This window comes from Neoarius graeffei, chromosome 3, assembly GCF_027579695.1.
Source record: "Neoarius graeffei isolate fNeoGra1 chromosome 3, fNeoGra1.pri, whole genome shotgun sequence".
NCBI classification, from domain to species: Eukaryota; Metazoa; Chordata; class Actinopteri; order Siluriformes; family Ariidae; genus Neoarius; species Neoarius graeffei.
Genome location: NC_083571.1, coordinates 118,678,342 through 118,705,686, shown reverse-complemented (window position 1 = coordinate 118,705,686; position 27,345 = coordinate 118,678,342). Strand labels below are relative to the sequence as shown.

General features: G+C 39.8%; 1 protein-coding gene across 1 annotated transcript in view; it reads left to right on the top strand.

Annotated features, from left to right (window-relative positions):
• The window catches only part of LOC132882657 (CNK3/IPCEF1 fusion protein-like), a 137,301-nt gene that overhangs the window by 6,228 nt on the left and 103,728 nt on the right, over positions 1–27,345 (top strand). The window contains exon 2 of the mRNA XM_060915740.1: positions 20,280–20,443. Within this exon, the coding sequence (XP_060771723.1) occupies positions 20,280–20,443 (164 nt within the window). The remainder of the gene's footprint in view (positions 1–20,279; positions 20,444–27,345) is intronic.

The following is a 27,345-nucleotide window of genomic DNA, read 5'->3' as shown; positions in this document are numbered from 1 at the left end:
CCGGGTGCTCCGGTTTCCCCCACAGTCCAAAGACATGCAGGTTAGGTTAACTGGTGACTCTAAATTGAGCGTAGGTGTGAATGTGAGTGTGAATGGTTGTCTGTGTCTATGTGTCAGCCCTGTGATGACCTGGCGACTTGTCCAGGGTGAACCCCGCCTTTCGCCCGTAGTCAGCTGGGATAGGATCCAGCTCGCCTGCGACCCTGTAGAACAGGATAAAGCGGCTACAGATAATGAGATGAGATTATTATTATTATGACAGTATGATATGCTGCTGTTAGAGTTTTCTTGTCTTTTTTTCTGTCTTAGACTGTAAGGAAAAGACAGTATTCCCCCAAGGTTAGCCAGTACGTGGTGATTACAGCAGTTTTGTTTGATTTTCTAGACATTTCCGCTGCGTTATCTTCAAAACCCGTGTTGTTTGCCCATGAACTGGAGCTTTGGGTAATCATCATATAATCAGCAGTTTCACTGAACTTTGGTCTGGTGTGTAAGAGGCGCAGGGTTTGCAGTCGGGGCAGACAAGCTTGGTTATTTAATTTAAATTACTGTTCATCCTTAAGGTGCTTTTAATAACATTGCAACAAAGCAGGTTTACAGAAATTCAGGTCGAGACCTCAAACAAATTAGCCAGAGGCAGCAATGGAGTGAAAAAATGTCTGAGAACATTGGAGAAACTCCTTGAGAGAAATTAAGATTTATTGGGGAACCTCCTTCAGTCAGCAAGAGCAGGGAGAAGATAAATGTCGTGAGTTGAAACCACACGCTGCAGACATAATCGTTAGCCACAAACCTTTTAGTGCTTTGTGTATGGTATGCAGTTAGTCATGCATACAAGTTTCATGCAAAGAAAATCTAAAATCTGATGGAAGAACAATGCAGTGGAGAGCGTTATCCTGCAGCACAGGTCCCACTGATCGTGTGCAGGCATGTCCACGTCTTTCACCTGGCAGGTGCAGTGAAGAAAATTACCATTGAAGGTTTCCGAAATCAAAGCTGTTGAGAAGCCTAAGATGCGGCTGTTCTATTATTATTATTTTGAGAAGAAGAAGTTGTTGTTGTTTCTGGTTTCTTCTTACCAGAGATGTTGTTATTAAGTTTTATCAAACTTTCCCACACTGCAGTAACACAGTAAAAAGTTTTGTGGTCTCCATGAAGAATCAAACCAGTATCATTTCACTGGTGACACAAAACCGCGTCATGTTTTTTTCCCTCTGAACAGACACGTATGAATGTTATGCTTATATCTTCGACTGAAGAACCCAAAAATTTGTTTTGCATAAATGTTTATTATCACCCCCACAGCTGCTCTTAGGACTGCTTTCTATGTACGTTTTTAGTTAAGTTTTTCTTTCTCTTCGTAGTACAGGGATATGTGTGGGAATTGTTGTCCATGGTAATCACATATACACTACAGATTACATGACATTACATTACAGGCATTTAGCAGACGTTCTATCCAGAGTGATGTACAACAAGCGCATGTACACACACACAGTGCCTGGGGAGCAGTCGGGGTTTAGGTGCCTTGCTCAAGGGCACTTCAGCCATGGATTCTCCTGCTGGTCCACATACTTGCCAAGTCTTCCGATTCAAGTGGTCGTCTACCGATTTTAACAGATGAACATCGTCTACTGCTTACAGTTCTAAAAACTATCGCATTACAAAACGAGACCATCAGTGACGGTGTAGCTCACTCCGGCCCCGTCTAGTCCAGAAGGAATGATCTAAAGTGGGCCACCTTGTGCAATAAATGTTGCAAGCTATATACACTATATACAAGCGATATATATATAGAAGCGATATCCACCCTAGGAATACTGACCTGTTTACCAGAAAGAATCCAAAGCAGCAAGGAATTGACCGAGAAGAAACGAATTTTGTTGAACTGCTCATTAAGGCTTAATTAGTCCATAACTTCATTAATAATTGTAATGAAGCAAATCTGGGTAGAAGTTATATGCACTCTAGGTACCCCTACCTTCATGCCAGAAAGAATCAAAATCGGTGAAGATGTTGAGGGAGAAGAAGCGATTTGTGTGGAAACTGCTCGTTAGGGCTTAAATACTCCATATCTTCATTATTAATTGCAATTATGCAAATTTGTGTAGAAGCTATATGCATCCCAGGCAGACCTACCTTCCTGCCAAAAAGAATAAAAATTGATGAAGAATTGAGAGAGAAGAAGCGATTTTCGTGAAATGTGAACAATGCCGGACGGACGACGAACAACACATGATGGGATAAACTCATCACCTGTTGGCTGGATGAGATAATAATCAGTGAACACTGTTGGATTTGTTCTTATGATCTCGCTTCAGCTGTTTTTGGCACATGGGAGACAAGTATATAGTGTCAAACAGTCATATTAAGTGAAGCCGAGAGCCAATGGAATGGCGCAATAATGATGTTGAATCTAAATAGTATCGCTCTGTCACACCATTCCATTGGTTCTCTTTATGGTTCTGGCCAATCGGCAATGAGGTCACATGTTACAACAAGTCATGCTAGTATTTGTAAAAACAAAACACACTCTGGTGATCACGAACAATGAAAACTCAGAAAAAAAAAAGATTTGCTATGAAAACAAACCCAAGGTGGGGGCATCGTGGCTTGGGTGGCGGGGGCGTCGTGGCTGCGGGGGCGTCGTGGCTCGGGTGGCGGGGGCGTCGTGGCTCGGGTGGCTGGGGCATCGTGCCATGGATCCGGGGACCCGGGTTCGATTCTGACCTGAGGTCATTTCCTGGTTCCTCCCCGTCTCTCTCTCCTGCTCATTTCCTGTCTCTGCCCTGTCCAGTAAAGGTGAAAAAAGCCCCCCCAAAAAAAACAAGTTCAAGGTGACAATCATCCAGCATTGAGACGAGGTGAGAAGCAGCACGTTGTGAAGTATATCGGTCTGATTTCCTGATTAATTTTCTTCCAATATGGCACTCAGAATGCAGGAGAATGCCCCATTTTACACCTTTTTTTTTCCTAAATTTTTTTCCAGAAGCATACCCCCAGACCCTCCGAGAAGGGCGCAACTGTGTCATGTAATCTGATCTACCACTTTTCATTCTCAGGGGGTTGGCAAGTATACAGTAGGTCCAGGGAATGCCAGGGAATGGAACTGGCAACCCTTTGGGCCCAAGGCTGCTTCTCTAAACGCCATGGCTACAGATGCACTGAACAGGATCTAGGTTAAAAACTCTGGGGGATTCCTGTGAGCTTGTTCAGCCATTTTAACAAATGCAGGATAGGAATAGATAATTAATGAGTCAAAGACCAAGACAGCGACGCGGTATCTTGTAGTGGCCACTTCGGGTTCAGAAATCCAGATTTTTTTTTTCTTATGAGCCTCTTTTTGCTGCCAGTGTTATATTTATTGCTGCTACACAACACAGTAGTTTACAGTCCATTAAGCAATAGCTTTTCCCATACAGAGTTGTTCTGGTTATTTATTGTTCTGTATATAGTGCTCAGTGTGTTTATTGTCCTGCGCTCGTCTCACACTGTTGTGTATTTGCACTTTTTGTAGACTTGTGTGCTGTTTTGTGTCGTTCCGTGGTCTGGGAAAAATTGTTCCAGTGTATACAAGCAATGTGGAGGGATGACAATAAAAATCCATTTGACTCGACTAATGTTAAGGGTCAAGTATATTTTAGATTATTAGGGTCTTGACTTTATAGAGAAGAACAGAAACCATGTGAAATGGGGTCTCGTTCGCAACACACACCCAGCAACCTCGACGGAGTACTTTAACTGTACAGCACATTAGGAGCTTGTACTCAGGAAGAAACCTCAAAAAGGGTTCCGTGTAGACACGGATCATCCTCATACTGGTTGTTAATAGTGACCAGAAGGTTCTGGTCGGTTATGATTATTGTAATGACTGGCACTCATCCAGGCTTTTACTGTCGTTAATCCTGAGTGAAACCTTTGTGATTGTGCTTTTTTTTAACTCCGCTCTTTGAGGAGCCAGTCACATGTCTGAGCTGCTGTTGTGAAGTTGACTAAGTGCCCTCTCAGCACTTCGAGCACTTCTGGAGGATGTTCGATAAGTAGATGAGTTCAAAGTTTTGCCTGCAATTGTGACTTCAAAGTTTAAGAGACCCCAAGTTCACCACAACACATCAAACGCATCGTCATGGTGTGGAGCTGTAGGAAGCACGTAACCATAGTGCTGAAAAAAGAGCTTCCCTGCAGGTGTTTGAACTGAGTGAGTGGTCAGGTTCGAACCGCTCACAGAAAGTGCTTTGATGCGTATGATTTCTTAAAAAGGACTCTCTTACAAAATAAATATTCCAGGAAAATAAACACACAGCTTATTAACACAGTCTTATCCCATTGACATTGGTTTCCATTAAAGGTGCGGTCAGATATTTTAAAGTCAATACTTTTTTGAAATGCTCATCATATTCTGGAAGCGGTAATGAAATATCTACTCAGACAAGATCTGGTCTCTGTAGCGCCTCAGACTGTAAAGAAGAAAAAGACAAAAAAAAGTGGACCAGACACATCCAACTAATCAGTATAAGGAAACACTTCGACATATCTGTTATTCATATTAAAGCTCCATCTCATGTATTACGTCTAGGAGGTCCATCTTAGCCGGTGGGTTTGCATCGTATTTTGGGGGCGTGGCTTTGTGGGCTGAATTTAGAGTTTGAAAACTTCAAATCACTGGCTGTACCTTTAAGTTCTGCATTGACATCAAAGTCCTGCTTATGATGTTCAAAGCTGTGAATTCTTAAATCTCTTGACTGTTAATGTTGAGGATCAGACACAGCTTAGCCAATGGAAGGCGTTTTTCTTGTACTGTCAGGGTTCTCCAGAAAACGTGAAGTAGCCGGATAAAAAAAAAGCAGCAGGCGGCTCTGCTAGGGGAGTCTGGGGGCGTGCGAAAATTTTGAACTTTACACGCCTTCTAGTGACTTCTGATGCATTCTCAGCTAATACATTACAGACCATTTCCCTGTAAAATACTTGCTAAATCTGTATGAAATTTCTTTCCAGATGTGTGTGCTTGGCTTTCTCAGTTCCCCTCTGTAGTACGCTGCCTGGCTCTGTAACATAACTACATACGCTACGGTGTGGTCACGTGGTCCGGCTCAGCCAATCAGAGCATGAGAATCTCATCTCATCTCATCTCATTATCTGTAGCCGCTTTATCCTTCTACAGGGTCGCAGGCAAGCTGGAGCCTATCCCAGCTGACTACGGGTGAAAGGCGGGGTACACCCTGGACAAGTCGCCAGGTCATCACAGGGCTGACACATAGACACAGACAACCATTCACACTCACATTCACACCTACGGTCAATTTAGAGTCACCAGTTAACCTAACCTGCATGTCTTTGGACTGTGGGGGAAACCGGAGCGAGCATGAGAATAGATCAACAAATATAGCGTCACTTCCCGTCATGCTAGACCCGAATCAAAGACAGTTTTGTGGTGAAATAATTGGATTTGCAGCAAATTATGGGCAGCGGAAACGATATACATCGCTTGAATATTGAAAGGCAAGTTTTTATTTTTTCTGGGATCAAGTAGCCGGCGCAGACCTTCTCTGTAGGTGGAGAAAACCGCCGGTCGCCGGCACTTCTGGACGTCTCTGTACTGTAGTAATCCCTGGAATAGTGTTCCAGAGAACACAAGAAATACTCAACAGCTATATTTGCACTTTATTGTTTTATGTCATTGTACATCTCGCCCCATGGAAATATAAATATGATAGCGCTACAACAATGAATCCTGTACACCTAAGACAAACAACCGTTGTAGATTTAAGTACACTGACAATCCAAATATCATGTTTGAAGGAACAACAGTGAAAACTGCCAGTTTCGTTTGGCTCAATAAAAAGGCCTGGAGCCAAAACACGTGTTATCCTTGCGCTAATGCAAACAGAAACCAATAGAATTGTTTAATGATGGCTTGGTCCCGGACTTTGTTATAACAACTTCCTAACTTTCGAAACCTCTGTGGAAAGGATTTACCTGGAACAAAGGTTTCTCATACATGGAGGAATTAATGCCAAAAGAGTTTAACCCGAGGCATCTGTAAACTGTTGTCTCAGTATGCCGTTTTCCATTAGCATATGACTTAATGTCTTTACCTGTGAAAGCTAACCATTAGGTTAGTCTTAATTTGTTTACATTCCGATAGCAAACGTGGCAGGTCTGACGCTCAGACTGCAGTTGATTTTACAGCAGGTGCTGGATGATTCGTCAGCTTAAATGAGGTCAGAAGGTCGTGTAGTAATAAGTGCTGAGCTCATGTTTGGGATTCTCGACTCCTGTTCATGCTGACATGCTGACACCAGCCATGAGAAAAGGACAGATAACACCTCTTGCCTGCTACTAACATGTTTCAGTCGTCCTGGGTGTTAAACCAGGTGAAACCATGTGAAAGGTGTCGGAGGTGATCCTTTATTTTGCCTTTTTTTAAAATGAGCATTTATTCGCCAGACTGTCTTTTGTTAACCCCGCCGACAGTAGTCGGAGGGGTTATTATTTTCACCTGCATCAGTCTGTGTGTGTGTGTATCTGTCTGTCTGTCTGTGTGTCTGCAAGATATCTCAAGAACCAATGGATCGATTTGGACCAAATTTTGTACATGTGTTGCCAATCACCCAGGAAGGAAACCATTACATTTTGGAGGTCAAAGGTCAAGGTCATGGCAGAACTTCGAAATTTTCACCCAATGTATTTTAATAGGGAAAAGGCGGGGTTTGCACTCGTTAGAGTGTCCCTGTCTAGTTCTGAATAAATGTTAACAGAGAAGATTAACTAAGAGATTTTATTCTATCCACATTCACTGGATATGAGCAATCGCGCACTCTGATTGGTTACTCTACTACTAGGATATCAGCTCATATACCGTGAGTAAAGAAAAACAAAATGGCGGCGCGTGTTGCTGAACCAACCGAGGACAAAATAAAGCTCTACTCGAAAACAAAACCCGAAAAGATACAAAAAAAGCAACAAAATATGGAATAAAAGTATTTGATGGTAAGAACGAATCTTTTTTATTTTTCAAGAATTATTATTATTATCGTATTTTTCACAAATTGCTCCTGTCATTTCCGGTTTGGTTACATTCTAAGTGGAAATGATTTTGTCGGACGTTTCATATAAAGTTTTTATTTATTGAATTTTCAAAAAATAAAACTGCTCAGTTTCTCAAAATGCAGTGAATGTGGAGGGAATAAAATAGTTATTCCACTCGATCTCGTCGTACACGACTTATAGCTATCAGCTCATGTACGACTCGATTTCATGGAATAATTGTTAAATATTTATCTTATTACATCTTATTATGTTCTCATTTAAGCAAAAAAATAAATAAATACCCAGAACATTTGGCCATATTGAGTTTGGAATGTCACTTCCTTGATATTATGTTCTTGTTTATAACACTGGTGTATAAAAGCAATATCACACTCGACGTTGTGTTGTTTGTCCTTACGACCAAATAATTAGGTTAATTACAACTGATTTTCAGTGCAACAGCACTCTGTCTCGTGTGATATTGCTTAAATAGACATTGAATAAATAAAAAATAAACACAGACGAGTCTGTAGTGAATAGAATAGTCAGCGGTGCTGTGTGTCATCCAGTGCAACATGATTCTGCTTCATGTCTCATCCTGCATAAATGTGTCATATCAAAGGTTTTTAGTGCATTGATAACATTTCCGTTCACTCTGTTGTATTTTCAACGGAAGTCTGAAAAATCATTTCCGTTGACAGACAGAACAGCTTTTTCTTCTTGTCATTATTGATGGCAAAAAAAACATTTGTCAGATCAGACATTCACTACCTGTAATCCAAGCCTCGAGCGCTTTGGCTGCTTTTACACTCGTCTGCGACTCTTCCAGTCGTCTGAGTTGGTAGAAAACCCCATGAACTAGAACCCTGTGTTTGCTTCTTGTTTTTGAACACGGGGACAAAAACACGCAGAGAAAGCAACAAGTAAACACACACACACACACACACACACACACACACACACACACACACACACACACACACACACCCCAAGTGCATGAACTAGGATTGTTTGCCATGCGTGGTGACAGATGGCTTTTGTGTTTCCGAAGCCGAGGTGTCTTTTGTCTCTTTCTGTCTTGTCATGACTTTAAAATGCTAATCAGCACCAGCTGGTAGCACTGGGCTCAAATTCATGCTGAAAATAAACTTGTGAGCCTTTTAAAATTGTCTGTGAGTGAGTTATGTGGTCATACGGGGAAAAGGATTCTTAACATTTTTAGTGTTTTTCGTGTAATTCTGTCCTCTGCTGTGGAGACGGCTGAGTGAATGGAGCTTCTATGTGTGGGGTGGATTCACTTTCTCCAAATCAAAGGGACAGAAAGAGATGGAGGCGAAAGAGAGGGCAAAGGGCAATGTTAGCCCCTCTTTTCAGCCCATGGTACAACAGCTGCATTCTCCGTTCTAAGAAAGGGAGAGACATGAACAGTGGAACCATTAGAAGTGCTTTACAATACACTTAAACAGTCTTATTGCACTTTAAATATCTGCTCAAAAAGAAAACTGCCTCAAATCACACACTGGTTTTAGTTACTGATGGTAAATTCTCTTTATAAAGGAACCAAGGAATATTAGCAAACATTAGCTAAGGCTGATGAACAACGGCTTCATTCCTAATCTGTCAATGCTAGCTAGCATAAGTCTGATTATACACACTAGCTGAATGCCAATAACTATCTGTCACAATATAAACTGCCTTAATGAATATAAAGTGTACGTAGCAGGAGACACATTCAGTGATGGATAATTAACAGTTATTCCACGAAATCGAGTCGCACATGAGCTGACGGGCGACGAGGCGCGTAGCACCGAGTTGTCTATAATCCCTGTACGATGAGATTGAGTGGAATAACTGTTTTATTCTCTCCACATTCACTGGATTTTGAGAAACGGAGCATTTTTACTTTTATTTTTTGCAAATTCAATAAATAAAAACTTTATACAAAACATCTGATAAAATCATTTCCGCTTAGAATGTAAACAATCTGGCAAAATGACAGGAGCAATTTGTGAAAAATGCGCTAATAATAATTCTTGTAAAATAAAAAAAAAGATACGGTCTTACCATCAAACATATTTTGTTGCTTTTTTGTAGTTTTGGGGGGTTTTGTTTTCGAATAGAGTTTTTATTTCGTCCTCAGTTGGTTCAGCAACACGCTCTGCCATTTTGTTTTTCTCTACTTGCGGTATATGAGCTGATAGCCGAGTGGTAGAGTAGCCAATCAGAGCATGCGATTGCTCATATCCAGTGAATGTGGATAGAATATTATGCCTTATTCTCACTATCATGTCTGTTAAAGTGAGAATTTAACAGTGTGTAAGAATTTACAGTACTTTACTTGCGAAGACTCCTTGAAGCTGTCTGATGCTAAAATGTCATCAGAGGACTTGACTAATATCTGATGATAGAGAGATATAATGATGGTCGAAAATGTAGTGAGAAGGAAGTAGAGATTTTTCTTTTGAAATGCAGTGAGTCAAAAGTATTAGGTGAAATTAAAGCTTAATTCTAGTAATATAGTCATTACCTCTGCCAACTTTGTTGGAAGAGGTTATGTTTTCACCTCTGTTGGTTTGTTTGTTTCCAACGTAACTCAAAAAGTAGTGAATGGATTTTGATGAAATTTTGAGGCAAAGTAAACCAAGGATCAGATGATTAGATTCTGATGCAAATCTGAATACAGTATGTGGCTTGGCTGGGGAAGCCATGACCTAAAGGTTAGAGAAACAGCTTTGGGACCAAAAGGTCACTGGTTTGATTCCTTGGGCCAGCAGGAATGGCTGAAGTGCCCTTGAGCAAGGCGCCTAATCCCCAACTGCTCCCTGAGTGCTTTACTGTGAAATACTCCACTGGGATTTTTCATCCGAGCTCCATCCGGGACATGGAGAACCAAAACCGGGACATAAATCTCTATCTGTCACTCGTGAGGAAATTGATGAATTGTTTTGATAAATTTGGGACTTTGTGTTTGTGAATGTGTCGATATAATAAAAATAAAATCACATGTTGGCTTGAAGATATGAAGTTTATCTTCTCATGTTAAAAAACTCACATTTTTCATACGAAATACATCACAGATCTGAGAGACACATTTCCTGATATTTTACTCCTATGACGTCACTTCCAGTGTTTTCCCACTGACTAGATGCGCGTTGTCAGAATGGTGAACCGGTTCAAAATTAAAATTCTTTTCATGAGCTTGCTTTTTTTTGTGTGGATGTGTCCATATAATCTAAAGAACATTACACAGTGGCATGAAGATATGAAGTTTATCTTCTCATGTTGAAAATATTTTCACTTGTTCAATTTGCTCACTTGTGATGTACTGTATACATTCACCACTCGAAGATAAACTTCATATCTTCACACAACCGTGTAATATCCAGGGTTCTAACTCAACCAAAATATCGGCGTAGTGGCACCAGTCATAACGGCTGGGGGTTCAGGGGCCGCCTTAGGCAGGTTTTACATGCTCGGAGATGCATTCTAGTGTATTTCCTGGCACTTGCAGGCCTCCCTGAAAGTCACTCTTTTTTATCCCCTGCTGGCTGAAAGGCCCAAAGGGGGATTATGTCATGGTGACGTCTGTATGTCCATCTATCTGTCTGTCTGTCTGTCTGTCCTGGGAAAGGTACTCATCTTCTGAAATCAACTCCTCTCACAATTTTTGAAAGAATTTCATGAAACCTGATAGGATTCTTTGTTATATGTCTATAATATGCATATTGCAATTTTGTTCAATTCAGTCGCATTTTACCAGAGTTATAGCCCTCAATTACCAAACTTGTAGTTTGACAATTTCATGAGGGTGTGCTTGTTTTCTGAAATGAACGCCTCTCACAATTCTTGGAGGAATTTCATGAAACTTAGCAAAAGGCTTGGTTATATGTTGGTAATAAGCATATTTCAATTTAGTTCAATTCGGTTGAATTTTTTCAGAGTTATGGACCTTGATTACCAAACTTGTACGTTGACAAGTTCATGAAAGTGTGCTCGTTTTCTGAAATCAACTCCTCTCACAATTTTTGCAGGAATTTTCCGAAACTTTGCAAAAGGCTTTGCTATATGTCATTAATGCATATATTACAATTTTGTTCAATTCGGTCACATTTCACCAGAGTTATGGACCTTGATTACCAAACTTGTACTTCGACAATTTCATGAGGGTGTATTAAGCACTTATAGCATAGATATAGTTGCCAGCCGGGGATATTGTGCTCTCAGAGCACTCTTGTTGGTAATATTAATGAATTTTTTTTTTACCAAAAGTTGCTGTGATTGTTTTTGATTGAAGACTTTTTATAATTAACATTCAACTATATTAGTGACATATCCACAATCCAAAGACATGCAGTTAGGTTAATGTGGGGCGGCCTTGGGCTGAGGTGCCCTTGAGCGAGGTGCCGAACCCCTGACTGCTCCCCGGGCGCTCTGGTGTGGCTGCCCACTGCTCTGGGTCTGTGTGTGTGTTCACTGCTTCAGACGGGTTAAATGCAGAGGATGAATCTCACTGTGCTTGAAGTGTGCATGTGACGAATAAAGGTTTCTATTTTGCTTCTATTTATTTATGGAATAAGAATAAAACAACCAGTTGATGTTCACCAAGCTTTATTTTCGGCTTCAGCTGTTCAATTACAGTACATGACGATCCAGATCTAGCTCATATCATATCATACCGTCCCCTACTGACCGTACTGACCGATTTCAATGCACCGTGTTGCGTCATAAAAAAAATTGCCAGGGACTGGCACATGTTACATGCATGGATAAGAGCATTTGCTAAATGCCCGTAATATAATGTATACACTCTACCGAATGCCCTTCTAGCTGTATTTTGTTACTTTCCACTTCTCGCCAAGACGTCATTCACTGATTCATAAACGTCACAAAGCTAAGCTGCTCCTGAAAGCTGGCAGCACACACAGTGTGTATCAAGACATTCCTAGGATTGTACCATAATGTACCTCATTTGACTTGATTAAATTTGTACTTTAGCTTCTCTTCTCTTCACTTGTATATTATTAGCACTTTCTGTACTTCGGTGATTTCCATACATCGTGTCATCCACAATTATTGGCACCCTTTGTAAAGATTAGTAAAAAGAGTTGGGAAAAAAATCCACCTTGTGATGAAGTCACTTCATCTCACACTGAAAAAAGAAGAAAAATCCAACCTTTAATTGAAATGAATTTATTCAGAGAAAAACACATCACTCATCAAGAAATAATTACAGTATTTTCAACAAAAACACGTTTACAAGGGGTGCCAATAATTGTAGAGAGCTTTTAGTGTAGCATCACAGTATCAGTGTTTCAGCTCACTGTATACCTGTATCTAGATTAAATGATGAAACTCAATAGATTAAATGATCTAGATTAAATCATTTAATCCAGATTAAATGATGAAACTTGTGTGTCGACTGCTAGACCACCTGATCAGACTTTCCCAAGACGTCAGGGCAAAAGCACAAACGCGTTTATCCGTCTTTGGTTCCCTGAAGTGCTCAGCTTGGATTCAGCTATCGAGCTTGGATTAGACATCAAAGCATGTCAGAGCATGAGAAAATATGCACAAATATGTCATGCCGTTGATGCTAGTCGCTTGGGAACATTCCTTCAAATCTGGTGGCACAGAGTTCACACAGCAGCATGAGGTCTGACCGTTCTGGGATCACCGCATAAACATTATTAACGATGAGTTTAACATAGTTCCGCTCGGTCTAATAATGCAAGTTAAGTGAGTTTGGGTTGTTTCTTTTTTGTGTTTAAATCTGTTTTTCAAAATCAGAGTTACTGGTACCACCTGAAGCTGATTATTTTCCTTTAACAGCACATCACAAAGTGTTGTATTAATCTTATATTGCAGCAGTTTGCCAATTATTACTTGTTTATTTATTAAAGAAGGACACATGATACCTTTAACCACTTATGTTTCCATTTAATAATGTGGAACATCCGGGAAACAAGTTCCTGTCATTTCTTACGTTATAGCAGGTGGAAAGAGTCATTTCCTTACCCAACTTTCTATTTTCTCTCTTTTTAAATTAGTAAAACAACAACAACAAAAAAAATACAGCTTGTTGACTGCAGTCTGAAGACTCTTCTGTGGGAGAAAACTTAAAGGGATCCTCCAGCGGATTGATTTTCAAACTTATTTTATGTAAAATTAGTCATAGATTTCAAAAATCAAACTTCAGAGACCAGGTAGTGTTTGAGAAAAATGAATTTTCTTTAAAATGCCAGATGGGCTTCCTGTCGTAGTGACGTATGCGGTGATGTCAGGTGGCGGTCGCGTGGAGCAACTCAGCTGTTTATATTCTCTGTTTACATCATAGTTTTGCTAGTTTTACAAGTATTTTACCAAATTTATCAGTTTTTAAATAAGTATGCCTCATTGTGTGGCATATAAATGCCACAGTGATGCTAAAAAGAAAGCACAAGCTGGAACTGGACTGCATTTCCACAGAGAAAATGCCAAGTGTGCTGGATCAACTGGAACAGCGTCACCGACAGAAACTGGATCAGACACGAGACCTCACGCTGCAAAATCTTTTTTTCACATGATCTACAGAAAGTGTGTGTGGGAAAGTGTGTGTAGTGTGTGTGTGTGGCTGTGCGCTCTAAAATCTCGGTTTAAAATGGCTCAACTCGCAGTGTGACATGACACTTCATGCTCTAAAATCTTTTTATTTTTATTTTTTATTTTTACATGATCTACAGCTGGTTCTGGGTAGATTAACAAAGAGTGTGGGGGCATGGTTTGGTCTCCAAAAATGAAAGTTTGATTTTTTAAATCTATGATTAATAAATTTGAAAATCAATCTGCTGGAGGATCCCTTTAAAGGAAGAGCTTTAGCTCTCACACTGGAGACGACTTTTTTTTAAACTGGTTCCTGCTCATTATGGGTCAGAATATACTGTACATCCAGATTTCTGTAAATCTGCTTTATGACCATGTTTACTGTTAAAAGCTAAATTTTAAAAATGAATTGAAAATGTCCATTATAATATTATTATTATTATTATTGCTAAGTTATTGTTAAGTACTTATTGTATAGTTACTGGTCCTGGAGTTTCAAGATGAGAGCATTTCTTCTCTTTCTGAGTCAGTGGGAAAATCACTAAGTACAAAAAGCAGTAGCACTGTCTCTCTCGAGCATTTCCGGTCCTGGAGAATGTTTATTGTTCCTTTCAAAGAATTGAAAATGTTCCAAGATTTCAGGGTCGTCCTGAACACACACAGACTTTCATAAGACGGAAGTTTAGCTAAAACTGCTACTCTTAAATATGTTACTCAGAAAAGAAGGTGCATGTGTGACATCGTTCTTATGGTCTGTATACGTAGATGGGTTTATAAAGGTCTAAAATATGCCGTTCTATTTAAAAAAAAATGTTTCTTGACTTTAGTGTTGAGCCAGACAGTACTGTGCGAAAGTCTCAGTCTCCCTATTTTTTTCCTTCCAAACTTTGTTATAGATTTCTATTTTATGATTTCTACATTATCGAGTCAGTACAAAAACATTTTAGAGTCCAAACATTGGGGTGTGTGTGTGTGTGTGGGGGGGGGGTTTGTTCCAGCACAAAATTAAACATTACAGAAAAAAAGTTTGTATCTGAGCAGTATATTCCATAAGAGAGCACTTTTCAGATGAAAAAGAAAGCATAATGAAGGCTGCTGGGTTTTGGTGTAAAATGAAGAAGTGAGTGTGACAGTCAAAGTGTCCAGAAGAACTGTGGCTGGTTCTGGAAGATGCTCAGGAAAACCTACAGATCATTTCCGCATAAAACTGACCTCACTGGACCTCAGACGGATATATATATTTTTTAAAGCAAAGGGTCGTCTCACACCAAATACTGACTTTGTTTCATTGATTATGGCTCACTGAATAGTATTTTTTTAATGTTGAAACATTTAATTTCATTATTTTTAAGCCATTTTTGGTCGACAGCGTTTCTTTACACGTGCCTCAGACTTTTGAACAGGACTGTATCTACAGGGTTAAAACCTAGACATGAAATAGTCTATTAATCATTTACCAGGAGGAGAAACCCGATACACACACTATCCAGCTGCTGTATTCATTATTCTTAAGCATATCAATAAAACATAATTTACTTTGACAGATATTAGATAATAATTAGATATTAGATAATATTATTATAATCCATTCTGCTCCAGTTATAGGATGCTGTGCTATTATTATTATTATTATTATTATTATTATTATTATTAATAGTATTCATGTGATCTTTTTTAAAGAAATTGAAAACAAAATCAAGCAGCATGCAGATGAGTTTTAGTAAAGAATTTTTGTCGCCATAAATTAAAAAAGCAAAAACATCAAAAGCAGCCTGTATTTTCCTCGACGTATTTAAGTTCTTCAACCCATCACAAATCAAAAGCAGTGCTATTTAATGGCAAGACTTTATAGTGATGATGCAGGCTAAACATCCACTGGTGTTTATTAAGGCCAAATTGGACAATCTTTTAATTCTTGTATAATTTTTTTGCTGTGTCAATATTCAGCCCTTTTAGACTCATAGCTCCAATGCAAAACTAAAGAAGTTACAATCTGGAATTCTTTGTGATTTTTCAACAAAACATGCTTCTTCAGTTCACCCTTGAATGTGTACCAGTGCTGTATGGTACCGTATATCAGTGTGGGAATTAAAACACATAGCTGGCAGCTCACTTGAACTACATACAACCCCAAATCAGAAAAAGTTAGACGGTATGTTGAAATTGAAATTAAAACTGAAAACAATGATTTGTAAATAATCTTTGACCTGTATCCCACTCAAGCCTATACAACAGCACGTTATTTGATGTTTTACCTCATGAATTTTTCATTTTTTCAAAATAAACACAATTCTGAATCTTGCAACACATTTCAAAAAAGTTAGGACCATAAAACATTTACCACTTTATAATGTTCCCATTCCTTCTCACAGCACTTAAAAAACTGAAGACTCCAAGTGATGAAGTGTTTCAGGTGTTATTTTTGTCCCGTTCTTCCTGTAAACAGGTCTTAAGGTGTGTAACAGTACGGGTCGAAGTTGTCATATTTTTTGTTTCAAAATTCGTCACACATTCTCTATTGGGGACAGAGAGGACACGCCCTCTTCTTCCACAGCCACGCCTTTGTACTGTGAGCAGAATGTGGTTTTGCAATGGCTTGTTGAAATCTCCCTGGAAAAGACGTCGTCTTGAAGGCAGCCAGATGTTGCTCCAAAATCTCAGTGTACTTTTCTGCATTAATGCTCCATCACAGAAGTGTAAGTTACCTTTGCCAAAGGCACTGACCCAACGCCATACCATGACACACCCTGGCTTTTGGACTTGTTCCTGGTATCAGTCTGGATGGTCCTTTTTGTCTTTGGTCTGGAGCACACAGCGTTCTTTCCAAAAAAAAAAAAAGACCTGAATACTGATTCGTCTGACCACAATACCTGTTCCCACTGTGTGATGGTCCATCCCAGATGCCTCCGAGCCCAGAGAAGTCGACGGCGCTTCTGGACACAGTTAACATCAAGCTTCCTTTCTGCACAGTAAAGTTTTAACTGGTGTTTGTGGATGTAACTCCATATTGTAGCTTGATAAAGGTTTGCTGAAGTAATCCCGAGCCCATGTGGTTCTGTCAGCTGTAGATGAATGACGGTTCTTGATGCAGTGCTGTCTGAGGGATCGGAGATCACGGGGGTTCAGATTAGGCTTGAGCCCTTTCCCTTTACACACTACAATTTCTCCAGATTCCTTGAATTGTTTAATGATATTATACACCATAGAGGGTGAAATATCCAAATCCTTTAATATCATTTCAGTAATTTTTTCATGCATTTCTTGACAAACTGGAGATCCTCGGCCCATCTTTCCTCAAAGACTCGGCCTTTCCTGGATACTCATTTTGTACCAAATCATGATTACAATCACCTGTTGACATCACCTCATTATTTAATTGTTGTACCTCATTACTCGCCCTAAATTGCCCCATCCTAACTTTTTTGGGAAAGTTTCACAGGCTTGAAATGCAGGAATGGGTACAGTTCATAATTTTTAAATTTCATAAATTTAGAAATCACTGCTTTCCTTTTTTTAATTTGCATTTTCCATACCGTCCCAACTTTTTCTGGTTTGGGGTTGTCAGTGGCCTGATTTTCATGTCATGGTTATGGCAGACTGACCGTGTTACACTTCATCATTAATTGTGATTGTTGTGTAAAACTTTGCACCACCATTCGCTGTTATTCCCACAGCAGAGACAGTAGCAGAGAGATCTCATTCAATGCATCACCACGGGGCACGTGCACACCGCTGTCTAGACTGAGAATAAATGGAGCCAATAAGTGGAGTTTGGTCACGAGCTCCAGGGTCAACGGAGCGAATATTTATTTACTCCATCACCCTCCCCCAAAACACAAACTGAGAAAAACAAGAGCAGTGAGCAGATGTGAGAGTCCGTAAAAATGGCATGTAAGGCGTCTTACTGTGAGCGTCACATCACTCTTTTTCACAAGCAGAGAAGAAAGAGAAGGAGAGAGAGAGAGACAGAATGAAGACGTATCAGGGAAGATATCCTGTAAGAAAGAGAGAATTTACTTTCTACTCAAGAGCCTTTTCTAGAGCACTGGAATTTTCTAGAAATTTCTAGGAGGACAGGAATCTTAGGTGTGCTTCCACCAGAGGAAACAGGGTGTATTTATTTCCAGAAACCTTCTCCAGAGTGGGTACTTTTCTGCAGACTAGGAGCTACTAAGATAGGCTGTTGTTTTGTGGTTTTTACAAAACAACAAAGGCAAGTCATGCTTCAATATTAATGCAATATTACATTATTAATGTAATATTAAAAATACATATTAATATTAATTCCAGATTTGCAACCAATTTAAATGGTAAGTCTTCAAGTTAAAAAGTAAAACAGCAACACCCCAGTGACTGCTTTAGTACGCTGAAAGGTACCGTGTGGTACCTTTTTTCCAGAGTGTGATAATAAAGCTTTTGTTCACCTGACCTGCTTGGTATTTAGACTGCACATAAAGCAGTGGGGAAAAAGCTGAATAAATGGGTTACATTGGGAACCTATAAATAACATTAGCAAATCCAACCTACAACATGGCAAATAATTATTATTCAGTAAGTCAGTGGAGTGTTTTGTGATTTTCCCTCAGTATGGATTCACTCAAGGCAGTCTTGCAAGGGCTGTGACTGTAAACTTGTGAAGTTGTTGGTTAAGAGTCACATTGATCCAAGATACAAACTGATATTTCACCAAAATCAGCCATTCTTTTGGGCCAGCACTTGGTACCAGTGTTGGCCCGATGTAATTTTGTCCATTAGGCAAATGTTGGGCCACCAGATTTCAACCACACTTGCAATCCTTGCCAATAGTGGGCCAACATTACTAGGGTTGTTTATGAAACGTTACATTACAGGCGTTACATTACAGGCATGAGATTTTAACTATTCGTGATCATGGTAGGGCCCTGCGTTCTTCGGGTCAGCTTCTGTTAGAAGTTCCAAGGTCGAGATATAAACAGTGGGGTGATCGTTCTTTTGCTGTCGCTGCTCCCAGACTGTGGAACAATCTGCCCCCAACATTCGCACCACTACTGATCCCGGCCTTTTTAAATCAAAGTTGAAGACCTACTTTTTTTAGATTGGCATACAATCCTGACTAGGGGAGTCTTGTTTTTGAGGGATGCTTTGTTTCGTCTGTTTTATTTCATGTACTTCTGAAAGGCTTTTGGTAATCTGCAGCACGGTGGCACCTTCCGCAGTCAAAACCTGTGTTTTTGTGTTTTGGTGTTCTGTTTTATGGCTTTGATGTAAAGCACTTTGGGTACCTTTTGGTTATTGTAAAGGGCGATATAAATAAAATTTGATTGATTTAGCAAATGCTCTTATCCAAAGCGACATACAACATACCCAGTGCAACCTGGGAACCAGTCACTTCAGCCATTCCTGCTGGTCCACAGAATCAAACCAGCAACCTTTTAGCCCCAAAGCTGCTTCTCTAACCATTAGGCCATGGTTTCCCCATGAAAAGTGGCAAACGTTAGCAAATATTGTAAAGTGAGGTCCAACACAGCCACCCAAAGTAGACATTGCGTCAGTGTCAATGTCATTCAAAAGAGAGAGAATGTGGGGGGAGAACAAAAGAGAAAATGGATTTCTGACCATTGTAGATAAAGGGTGACATGGAAGATAACCTTCTTTGATGACGAAGGGCCTGTGTTCATTTTTTATGTTGACAGCACTCTCAACTTCATTTTCAGAGTGCTTGACTTAAGCACATATTGTTGCTAGGTTACAAAAAAACATCCCGCACTTTGGCATTCCTTCATTGTGAATTCCAAGTCTCTAATTACTTTAGAGAGGTTAGCTAAAACGATGGAAAGAAATCTCATTCTGGACTCGGCAGCAGCTCTCGCCATGGGAATTGATGTACCATCTGAGTGTATGATATAAACCGTGCAAGAAAGCAGCTGGGAGAGAACCACTGATAGGTGCAAGAGTTGTGTTTGGGTGATGCCTGTTTTCAAGGCTTATTTGAGATCAGTCCATCCATCGCCTGAATGTAGACCAATTATAAGGAAACCATCAGCTCTGCTGAACGGTTCTGCATTTGCTTATAGTCTGTTGATGAATTGCGTCAACAAGTCCCACCCCTTTTCTGATTTTGTTTGATCGGTGAGAGAGAAGTGACTTTGACGAGTTTGGCAGTGTTCCTAAAGTTGAACTACTTTCAACTGAAAGTGCCCTAAGCACAACGGAAAACAACTGTATGCTGAGTGCATTTTAGTGCTGAAGATGTTGAGCACTGTCAACACTGAACATTATAGGAATTGCATAGAAAACAGATGCTGCCAGCACAAAAAAAAATGCATTTGGTGGACACAGGCCCCAAGATCATATCTGTCGTCCTCTGATTTATGTATTGTGTGTTTATAGTAGCAGTCCTAGCACATACTCTTACACTCAGGCTTATTCGTTCTTCTCTCTGTCTCCCTATGTATGTGAATGACCTCATAAGTATCAACCACTGCAGTTTGAGGGGTTTTAGCCCAACACTATTCTCAGAAGAGTAAAAAATATTTCAGTGAGGAGCTCATCAGGCCAAAGCAAATATCTTTTATTGACTCATCGCCTCTGTGTTTGCATTAACACTCTTATGCTGTCGAAATAGGCAAGTCCTTTGACAGTCTTGCTGAAAGACATTCTTTGTGTGATGTCTTCTTCCCTGTCTCTGTCAGGACTGGACGACAGTATCCAGCAGTACATCCCAAACTTTGAAAAGGAGAAGATTGATGGCCAGCAGCTGTTGAAGATCTCCCACCAGGACCTGAAGGAGCTTGCCGTTAGTCGTGTTGGCCACCAGGAGCTCATCCTAGAAGCTGTGGATCTTCTCTGTGCTCTGGTTTGTATCATAACCACATGTTTCAACCCACTAAAATCTGATCTGTCCAATCAATCAGTTATGCTGCTAATGGAGAGTCTCCATTCCAATCAAATCAAGAATTTAAACAGGGTCATGTGTTACGTGTTTTTATTATCCACCGCTCTAATGAAAACGTGATTTTGATTTTTTATTTTTCCATGGAAACAATTTCAGACTTAGTCTCTCAGGTTAGTCTTAGGTTTTGTTTCCGGAGCAGAACTTGAAAACTATGAGTGGTATGGTCTTGAAAGTTGTTGTATGTGTTGATTAAGTAATGTATATGTGCCTTTTGATACTCAGAAATGTGACAAATTTTAATTTTTAGCTCACCAGTGGGTTTATGCCACGGGCTGCTGAGGTCAGTGCAAAGAGGTCGGGTTGGTTTCCTGCAGCAGAACTTGAAAAATGTGACAAATAATATACTGAAACTTGGTATATAGTTGGTATATAGGGTGAGGGATATAGATGACTCTGTCTTCTTGTTGCATTTACAAGACAAGTCCACATGAAAAGCATATTTTGTAGTATTCATGACATACTAAATGTACTAAATATAAAAGGACACTCATTTCAGGATTGCAATGTACGCATTTTAGCCAAAGAGCATCGTTGGTATGAGCGAGGAGTTAAAGAAGCCATTTTTGTCAACCTGGAACGGCCATCACTGAACAGAGGTGGGGGTCTAAGACATCATTTATCAGCCACCTACAATGCAGTCCTTGGCACACTTCCCAGACAACTGAATGCACACCAAAACCCAGCTGTTTTCAGTGACTCACAGGAGGACAGAGAGAACCAACAACCCATTGATCACCCCAGTGACTCTCGAGGTTGTTCACACCCAGCCCCCAGTGACCCACACCAACAGGATGACTCAACGACACCTTAGGATTGCTTTTCATCCATGAGAGGATAAATACCTGATACTCCCTATCAGTCAGACAGAACTGAAGAAGCCTTTCGGATGAGAGGTGAAACGTCTTCAAGAATCTTCAAGCAAGTCCAGTTGCTCTCTTTTACCACCCACAGTTACTATGACCTGGATGACTGAGAATCTTCACAGACATATTCATGACTTTAGAAGTCAAAAATTTCAGAGATTCACGATTTGTCTTTTCATCCACTAGAATTCATGGACGCTTAGATAACAGCTGATGAGAGATAAAATCTGGTGTCGTTTTACTCAGACTGAGTCTCAGAGTAATTTACTTCTCTACAGAAATATTGATATTTTTGAGATACTGACTTTTCTCAGTCCCATTGTTATGCTGTCTTTACACTGGCTGTATAAAAGACGTAGAGGCTGAGTTATCGATAACTAAATTATTAGCATCAGTCATTAACTAGCTTCACAACAATGGCTGAACTTTAAGCTATGCTAAATTTAACTCAGAATCTCACTAGGAGCAATTCTTTCTACTGCTGTGGTTTCATTTGCATAAATTGCAAGAAAATATGAGGGTAAGTCAAAAAGTTCTAAGACAAATTGAAAAAAAATCTTTATTTATGAAAATGACAAAGCTATTTCTCTACATATCCCCCATTTAAGTCTAAACACTTCTGCAAGCGGTTTCCATCGGAGAATTCCTTCGTTGTAGAATTCTGAGGGATGTTTTTCACACCTTTTGAAATTATATCATCTGTCTTAGAACTTTATGACTTACCCTCGTATAATTTTAATTGCACAATTGTTTATTTAACATTAACAAGCTCATAGAAGGGCAGCACGGTGGTGTAGTGGTTAGCGCTGTCGCCTCACAGCAAGAAGGTCCTGGGTTCGAGCCCCGGGGCCGGCGAGGGCCTTTCTGTGCGGAGTTTGCATGTTCTCCCCGTGTCCGCGTGGGTTTCCTCCGGGTGCTCCGGTTTCCCCCACAGTCCAAAGACATGCAGATTAGGTTAACTGGTGACTCTAAATTGACCGTAGGTGTGAATGTGAGTGTGAATGGTTGTCTGTGTCTATGCCCATGTTTACATTAGACCGTATCAGCGGATCATCAGATTAACGTTTTTAAAACGATTAGCGTGCACACACACAGCAACACCAATACACGATTCGCATGCACACAGCAACACCAATACACGGATACGCTCGGCTCCGCAGGCATCCTGCGCTTCAAATCACTCTGCCCTGAACAGCGAGTGCCCTCTGGAGGGTGCGCACTCCGGCCCTGCGCAGCTCACAGAGCGCGCGAGTGAAGTGAACAAGCTGTGATTCGGGACTGAGCCGCTGTGTGTGTGATCCCAGTGCATATCACTTACCACTTGCAAGTGGAAGGATGGCAAGCCTAAAGACAATCATAACTACACAATGGGCAGTATTTGCATCAGTATTTGCAGTATTTTCATACTTTTATACTCTTTAATGAAAGGTGATACAAGGTGGAAGTCTGCGCCGTTTTTCAGCAGTCGCGTCACATGACCAACGCCAGCGAATCAGGAAGGTGGATGTCACAGTGACGTTGTCCAATGAGACGCCAGCTAGAGCTCAGCACAGCATATCCGCGTATTCTGAATGTTTACATAGCACCGGAGCTGACACGATCTGGATTGAATACGTGGACGCTGGCGGATTCCCGTTTCCCGGCGTTTCCAGGCGGTTTAATGTAAACGGACAGTGCATCCGCGAAGAAAACGAGACAGATACGGTCTAATGTAAACGTAGCCTATGTGTCAACCCTGTGATGACCTGGCGACTTGTCCAGGGTGAACCCCGCCTCTCACCCATAGTCAGCTAGGACAGGATCCAGCTTGCCTGCGACCCTGTAGAACAGGATAAGTGGCTACGGATAACGGATGGATGGATAGCTCATAAGAAAATTTGGCTAGCTCTGTAACATAAAATCAGCTAACTATTGCTAGGGAGGTAACATGAATTAACCAAACTACTTAACAAAAAAAAGTTAAACTTTTAACGCGCAAGCTATCGCTATTATTAGATAAGCTTCATCAACAATAGTGAACCAAACTATTTAGCTGAGTAATATTAAGTTATTGTGTCATCAAAAACAATAGCTGTGCTAATAAGCTAAGTGCTAATGTAAAATGAGCAAATATACTGTGTAAAAACAACCAAGTTAATTATCAAGCTTTTACATGGAGCTCCATGAAGTTAATGTGTAATTAAAAGCTTGTATAGTTTGCACAGTTAAAACTATCATTTTTCCAGTGAACTAATTAGACTATTTTATTGTGTAATTAAAACCACTAGCCAAGTCCATTAGCAAGCTAAGTATCTTGAGATAAACTATTGTCTCGTGTAATTAAATCCAGTAGCTTAGTTTGAATTTCATTGCGTAATTAAAACTAGCCAAGTTCATGACCAGGATCAGTAATATAAACTATTTTAAACTACTGTTGTATAAGCTATCTAGCTTAGTTAAGGTTGCTCCTGTGTAACATAAAGCAATATCGTCCTCAGTATGTTGAACCAACAGAGCAAAACAAAAGGTTTGTGATGGTGTCATGTGATCAGATCACGTTTGCACATGGCAGACAAAATTTAATTTCAGCTCCACTCTTGTTGACCCAAGGACACCTGTCGAGAGGCAAAATGAGGACGAACCTATTCTTTCTCATCTGTTCATCCTCCTGCCAAAATCTAGAGGTGCCTGTAACTTTTCACTGAGTATCGCAGCATGTTCACGTCACAGTGCGATATCATTTAAGTCTTTATACTATATCATCTACAGTATATTTGTAGGAGAAAGAAAGCTTTGTGGAGGTAAAGACCTCATAATTACAGCACTTTTAAAGCATTAGCGACTTAAATATAGACCAAAGTGCCGAATTATGGCTGAATTAGAAGCACAGCAGCCTGAAACATAAACACGTACACTGTTTTCTGAATCTTACAGTGAGCTCTGTGCCAGCTGCAGGGGCTAAATGGTAGGTGGAGAAGGTGAACAGGAAAGAAGGGATTTCCCAGACGCATTCTCCACTCAACACACTCTTTCTCTCTCTTATAGTGGAGTTCTGTTTCTTTCCTGAGGTTCAGGATTAATCGAAAACAGACTCAGAAGACCAGAGGAGTTGTTATTACTCTTTATAAACCATGTGCACTCGATGTAGTTGATATTCTTGTAATTGATAAATGATGTGCACTAAGTGTAGGATTATCACAAGACATTCTGTTTTTATATGGTATAGGTCAGTGTTTAAATTGTACTGAAATCAATATCCAATATTGGCCTGACACTAAGCCAATTAATACACATCACCTTCTCTTTTAGTTTTGTGTATTATAGTTAATATTTGATAGTGAATAATAGTGATTGTGATTTTTAAAAAAGCAGGTTACTACGCAAATATTTACAGTGTATTACAGTCATATTCAGGCAAACACACTGGATTAGAGTGACGACATGTCTTTTGTTGAGACAATGTTAAACCAGGTAGGATTTATAAAAATCCCCAGATGCTCCAATATTAGATTTTATTCATTATTCAGGATGAACAAAATAAATTTGTAGCCCCATGCACTACTGACAGACAATTTAAGCAGACATCACGAAATACAGCACTAAGTTTCACTTACTACACCATGTAGCCTCTACCTTTTTTCCCATTTCAGTTTGTCAAATTTCAGTTGGTGCTGTGATCATCTCTCCTCTCAATCTGAGCACCACGAGCTTATATGGATATCTGTTAGCTCAAATAGAAATATGACAATATTCTCTGAGCGTGTCCAGTATTCTGGTGATGTTTTTCACAAAAAAAGAACATGTCAGCCTTCATCTCCTCAGGTTGGTCCCAGGTTGGTAGCTGCACTGTGATAGGGTACAACTGGTTAGTGGGCAGGAATTTGCAATTACTTAAACTGGGAACAAAACTCATGCTGTCTAGGCAGCTTAATCAGGCTACACTAGGTCATTGACCTTTTTCTTGGCTAATGTGCCTGAGTCAATTTTACATTTAAAAACTTGTAGTTATGACTTTAAACCAGTAGTTTTGTCTTTCTGTCACCAGTAGTTATGGCTTTAAACCAGTAATTATAACTTTAAACCAGTAGTTATGGCTTTAAACCAGCAGTTATGACTTGAAACCAGGATTTATGACTTTAAACCAGTAGTTATAACTTTAAATGAATAGTTATGACTTAAAACCAGTAGGTATAACTTTAAACCAGTAGTTAGAGATTTACACCAGTAGTTATAAGTTTATACCAGTAGTTATGGCTTTAAACCAGTAGTAATAAGTTTATACCAGTAGTTATGGCTTTAAACCAGTAGTTATGACTTGAAACCAGTAAGTATAACTTTAAACCAGTATTCATGACTTTAAACCAGTAGTTATAACTTTATACCAGTAGTTATGGCTTTACACCAGTAGTTATAAGTTTATACCAGTAGTTATGGCTTTAAACCAGTAGGTATAACTTTAAACCAGTAGGTATAACTTTAAACCGGTAGTTATGGCTTTAAACCAGTAGTTATGGCTTTAAACCAGTAGTTATGACTTGAAACCAGTAGGTATAACTTTAAACCAGTAGGTATAACTTTAAACCAGTAGTTATGGCTTTAAACCAGTAGTTATAACTTTATACCAGCAGTTATGACTTTAAACCAATGATTATGGCTTTAAACCAGTTATGTCTTTAAACAAATAGTTGTCTTTAAACTAATACTTATGACTACAAACCAGTAGTTGGGACTTTAAATTAGTAGTTATGATTTACTGACCACATCATACATTTCCTAACGTTGAACAGAATCGTTCCCCCTTTGGTCTGATTTTGAAGATAACTCAAGGACTCCAGCTGCAGCAAGGACCTCACAATTCAGTGATTGTCATAATTGCTTGGCATTTGTGCTGATTGAATTTTGTTTGCCACACTGATCTGTATCAGTTTGTGCTTTGTGTTCACATTGTATGGTGTGTGAATAGAGCCTAATCAGTGTCAACTCACTATTGTACGACTTGTACAGAATAGACTCAGAGTGGAGTAGATGGAGAAACAGGAAGGACTGTAACCATTAAAGCAGTAGTTATTTTTTTCATGCCAAAGCATTTCAGATTGACAGCAAGCAGTATGAGTGGGCCTGGGCCTTCTGAAATCAGCATCATTGTACCAAATGATGTAACGTCACTGGGCACCTTGATAGAAATGTCTATCACGTGAATAGCCATTTCCCATAGGTCTGTAAGTGTCTGTACTGTCCAGAGACTGAAGGAAATGAGCAGGAAGCAGTACATATAGAGCTGAAATAGAGATTACACACTCCGGATGGAACAGTGACAGGAACGAGGTGGAGGAACGTTCTGGAAGATAAGTGTTGGAGAGCAGGAAACAGATGTGACCCACCCACCTGTCAGGCAGGCCTCCACCCTGCTCTCACACAAACACATATATATAGGCACAAACACACTGTGTGCAAAGGCAGGAAAGTGTGTCACACCATTGTTTCAGCGGTTTCCGTCTGCTGGCATCAGATGAGTTTTTCTGCTTATTGCTCATGTGAGAGTGGGGAAAAGTACACCGCTTCTCTACAGCTACTGGCTAAATATACGTAGCTGAACTTGCACTTCAGAAACCTTAGGACCTATACCTACCTATTTGCCTTTTCATTTTTACTGAACAGAATGGAATTTATGTATCTTTTTATCTAGGCAGGTTCAATATCTTGAGGTACACTGCAAAGAATGATGTCTTGTTAAGTTTCAGTTTCAGTTTATTTTATAAGGGACCATGTACAATTAAAACATAAATGTTGCCATTTAATGCATCGTACCAGAGTTAGCCTCAGGCTAATTTACATCTGCAGTCCCAGGCAAGACATAAAAACAACAATACATAAAAACATACAAAATAAATATCCAGACTCCCTGCCTCACCCAAATAACAAACTCCACTCATACAGTAAACAAATCACTCACATGAGTGT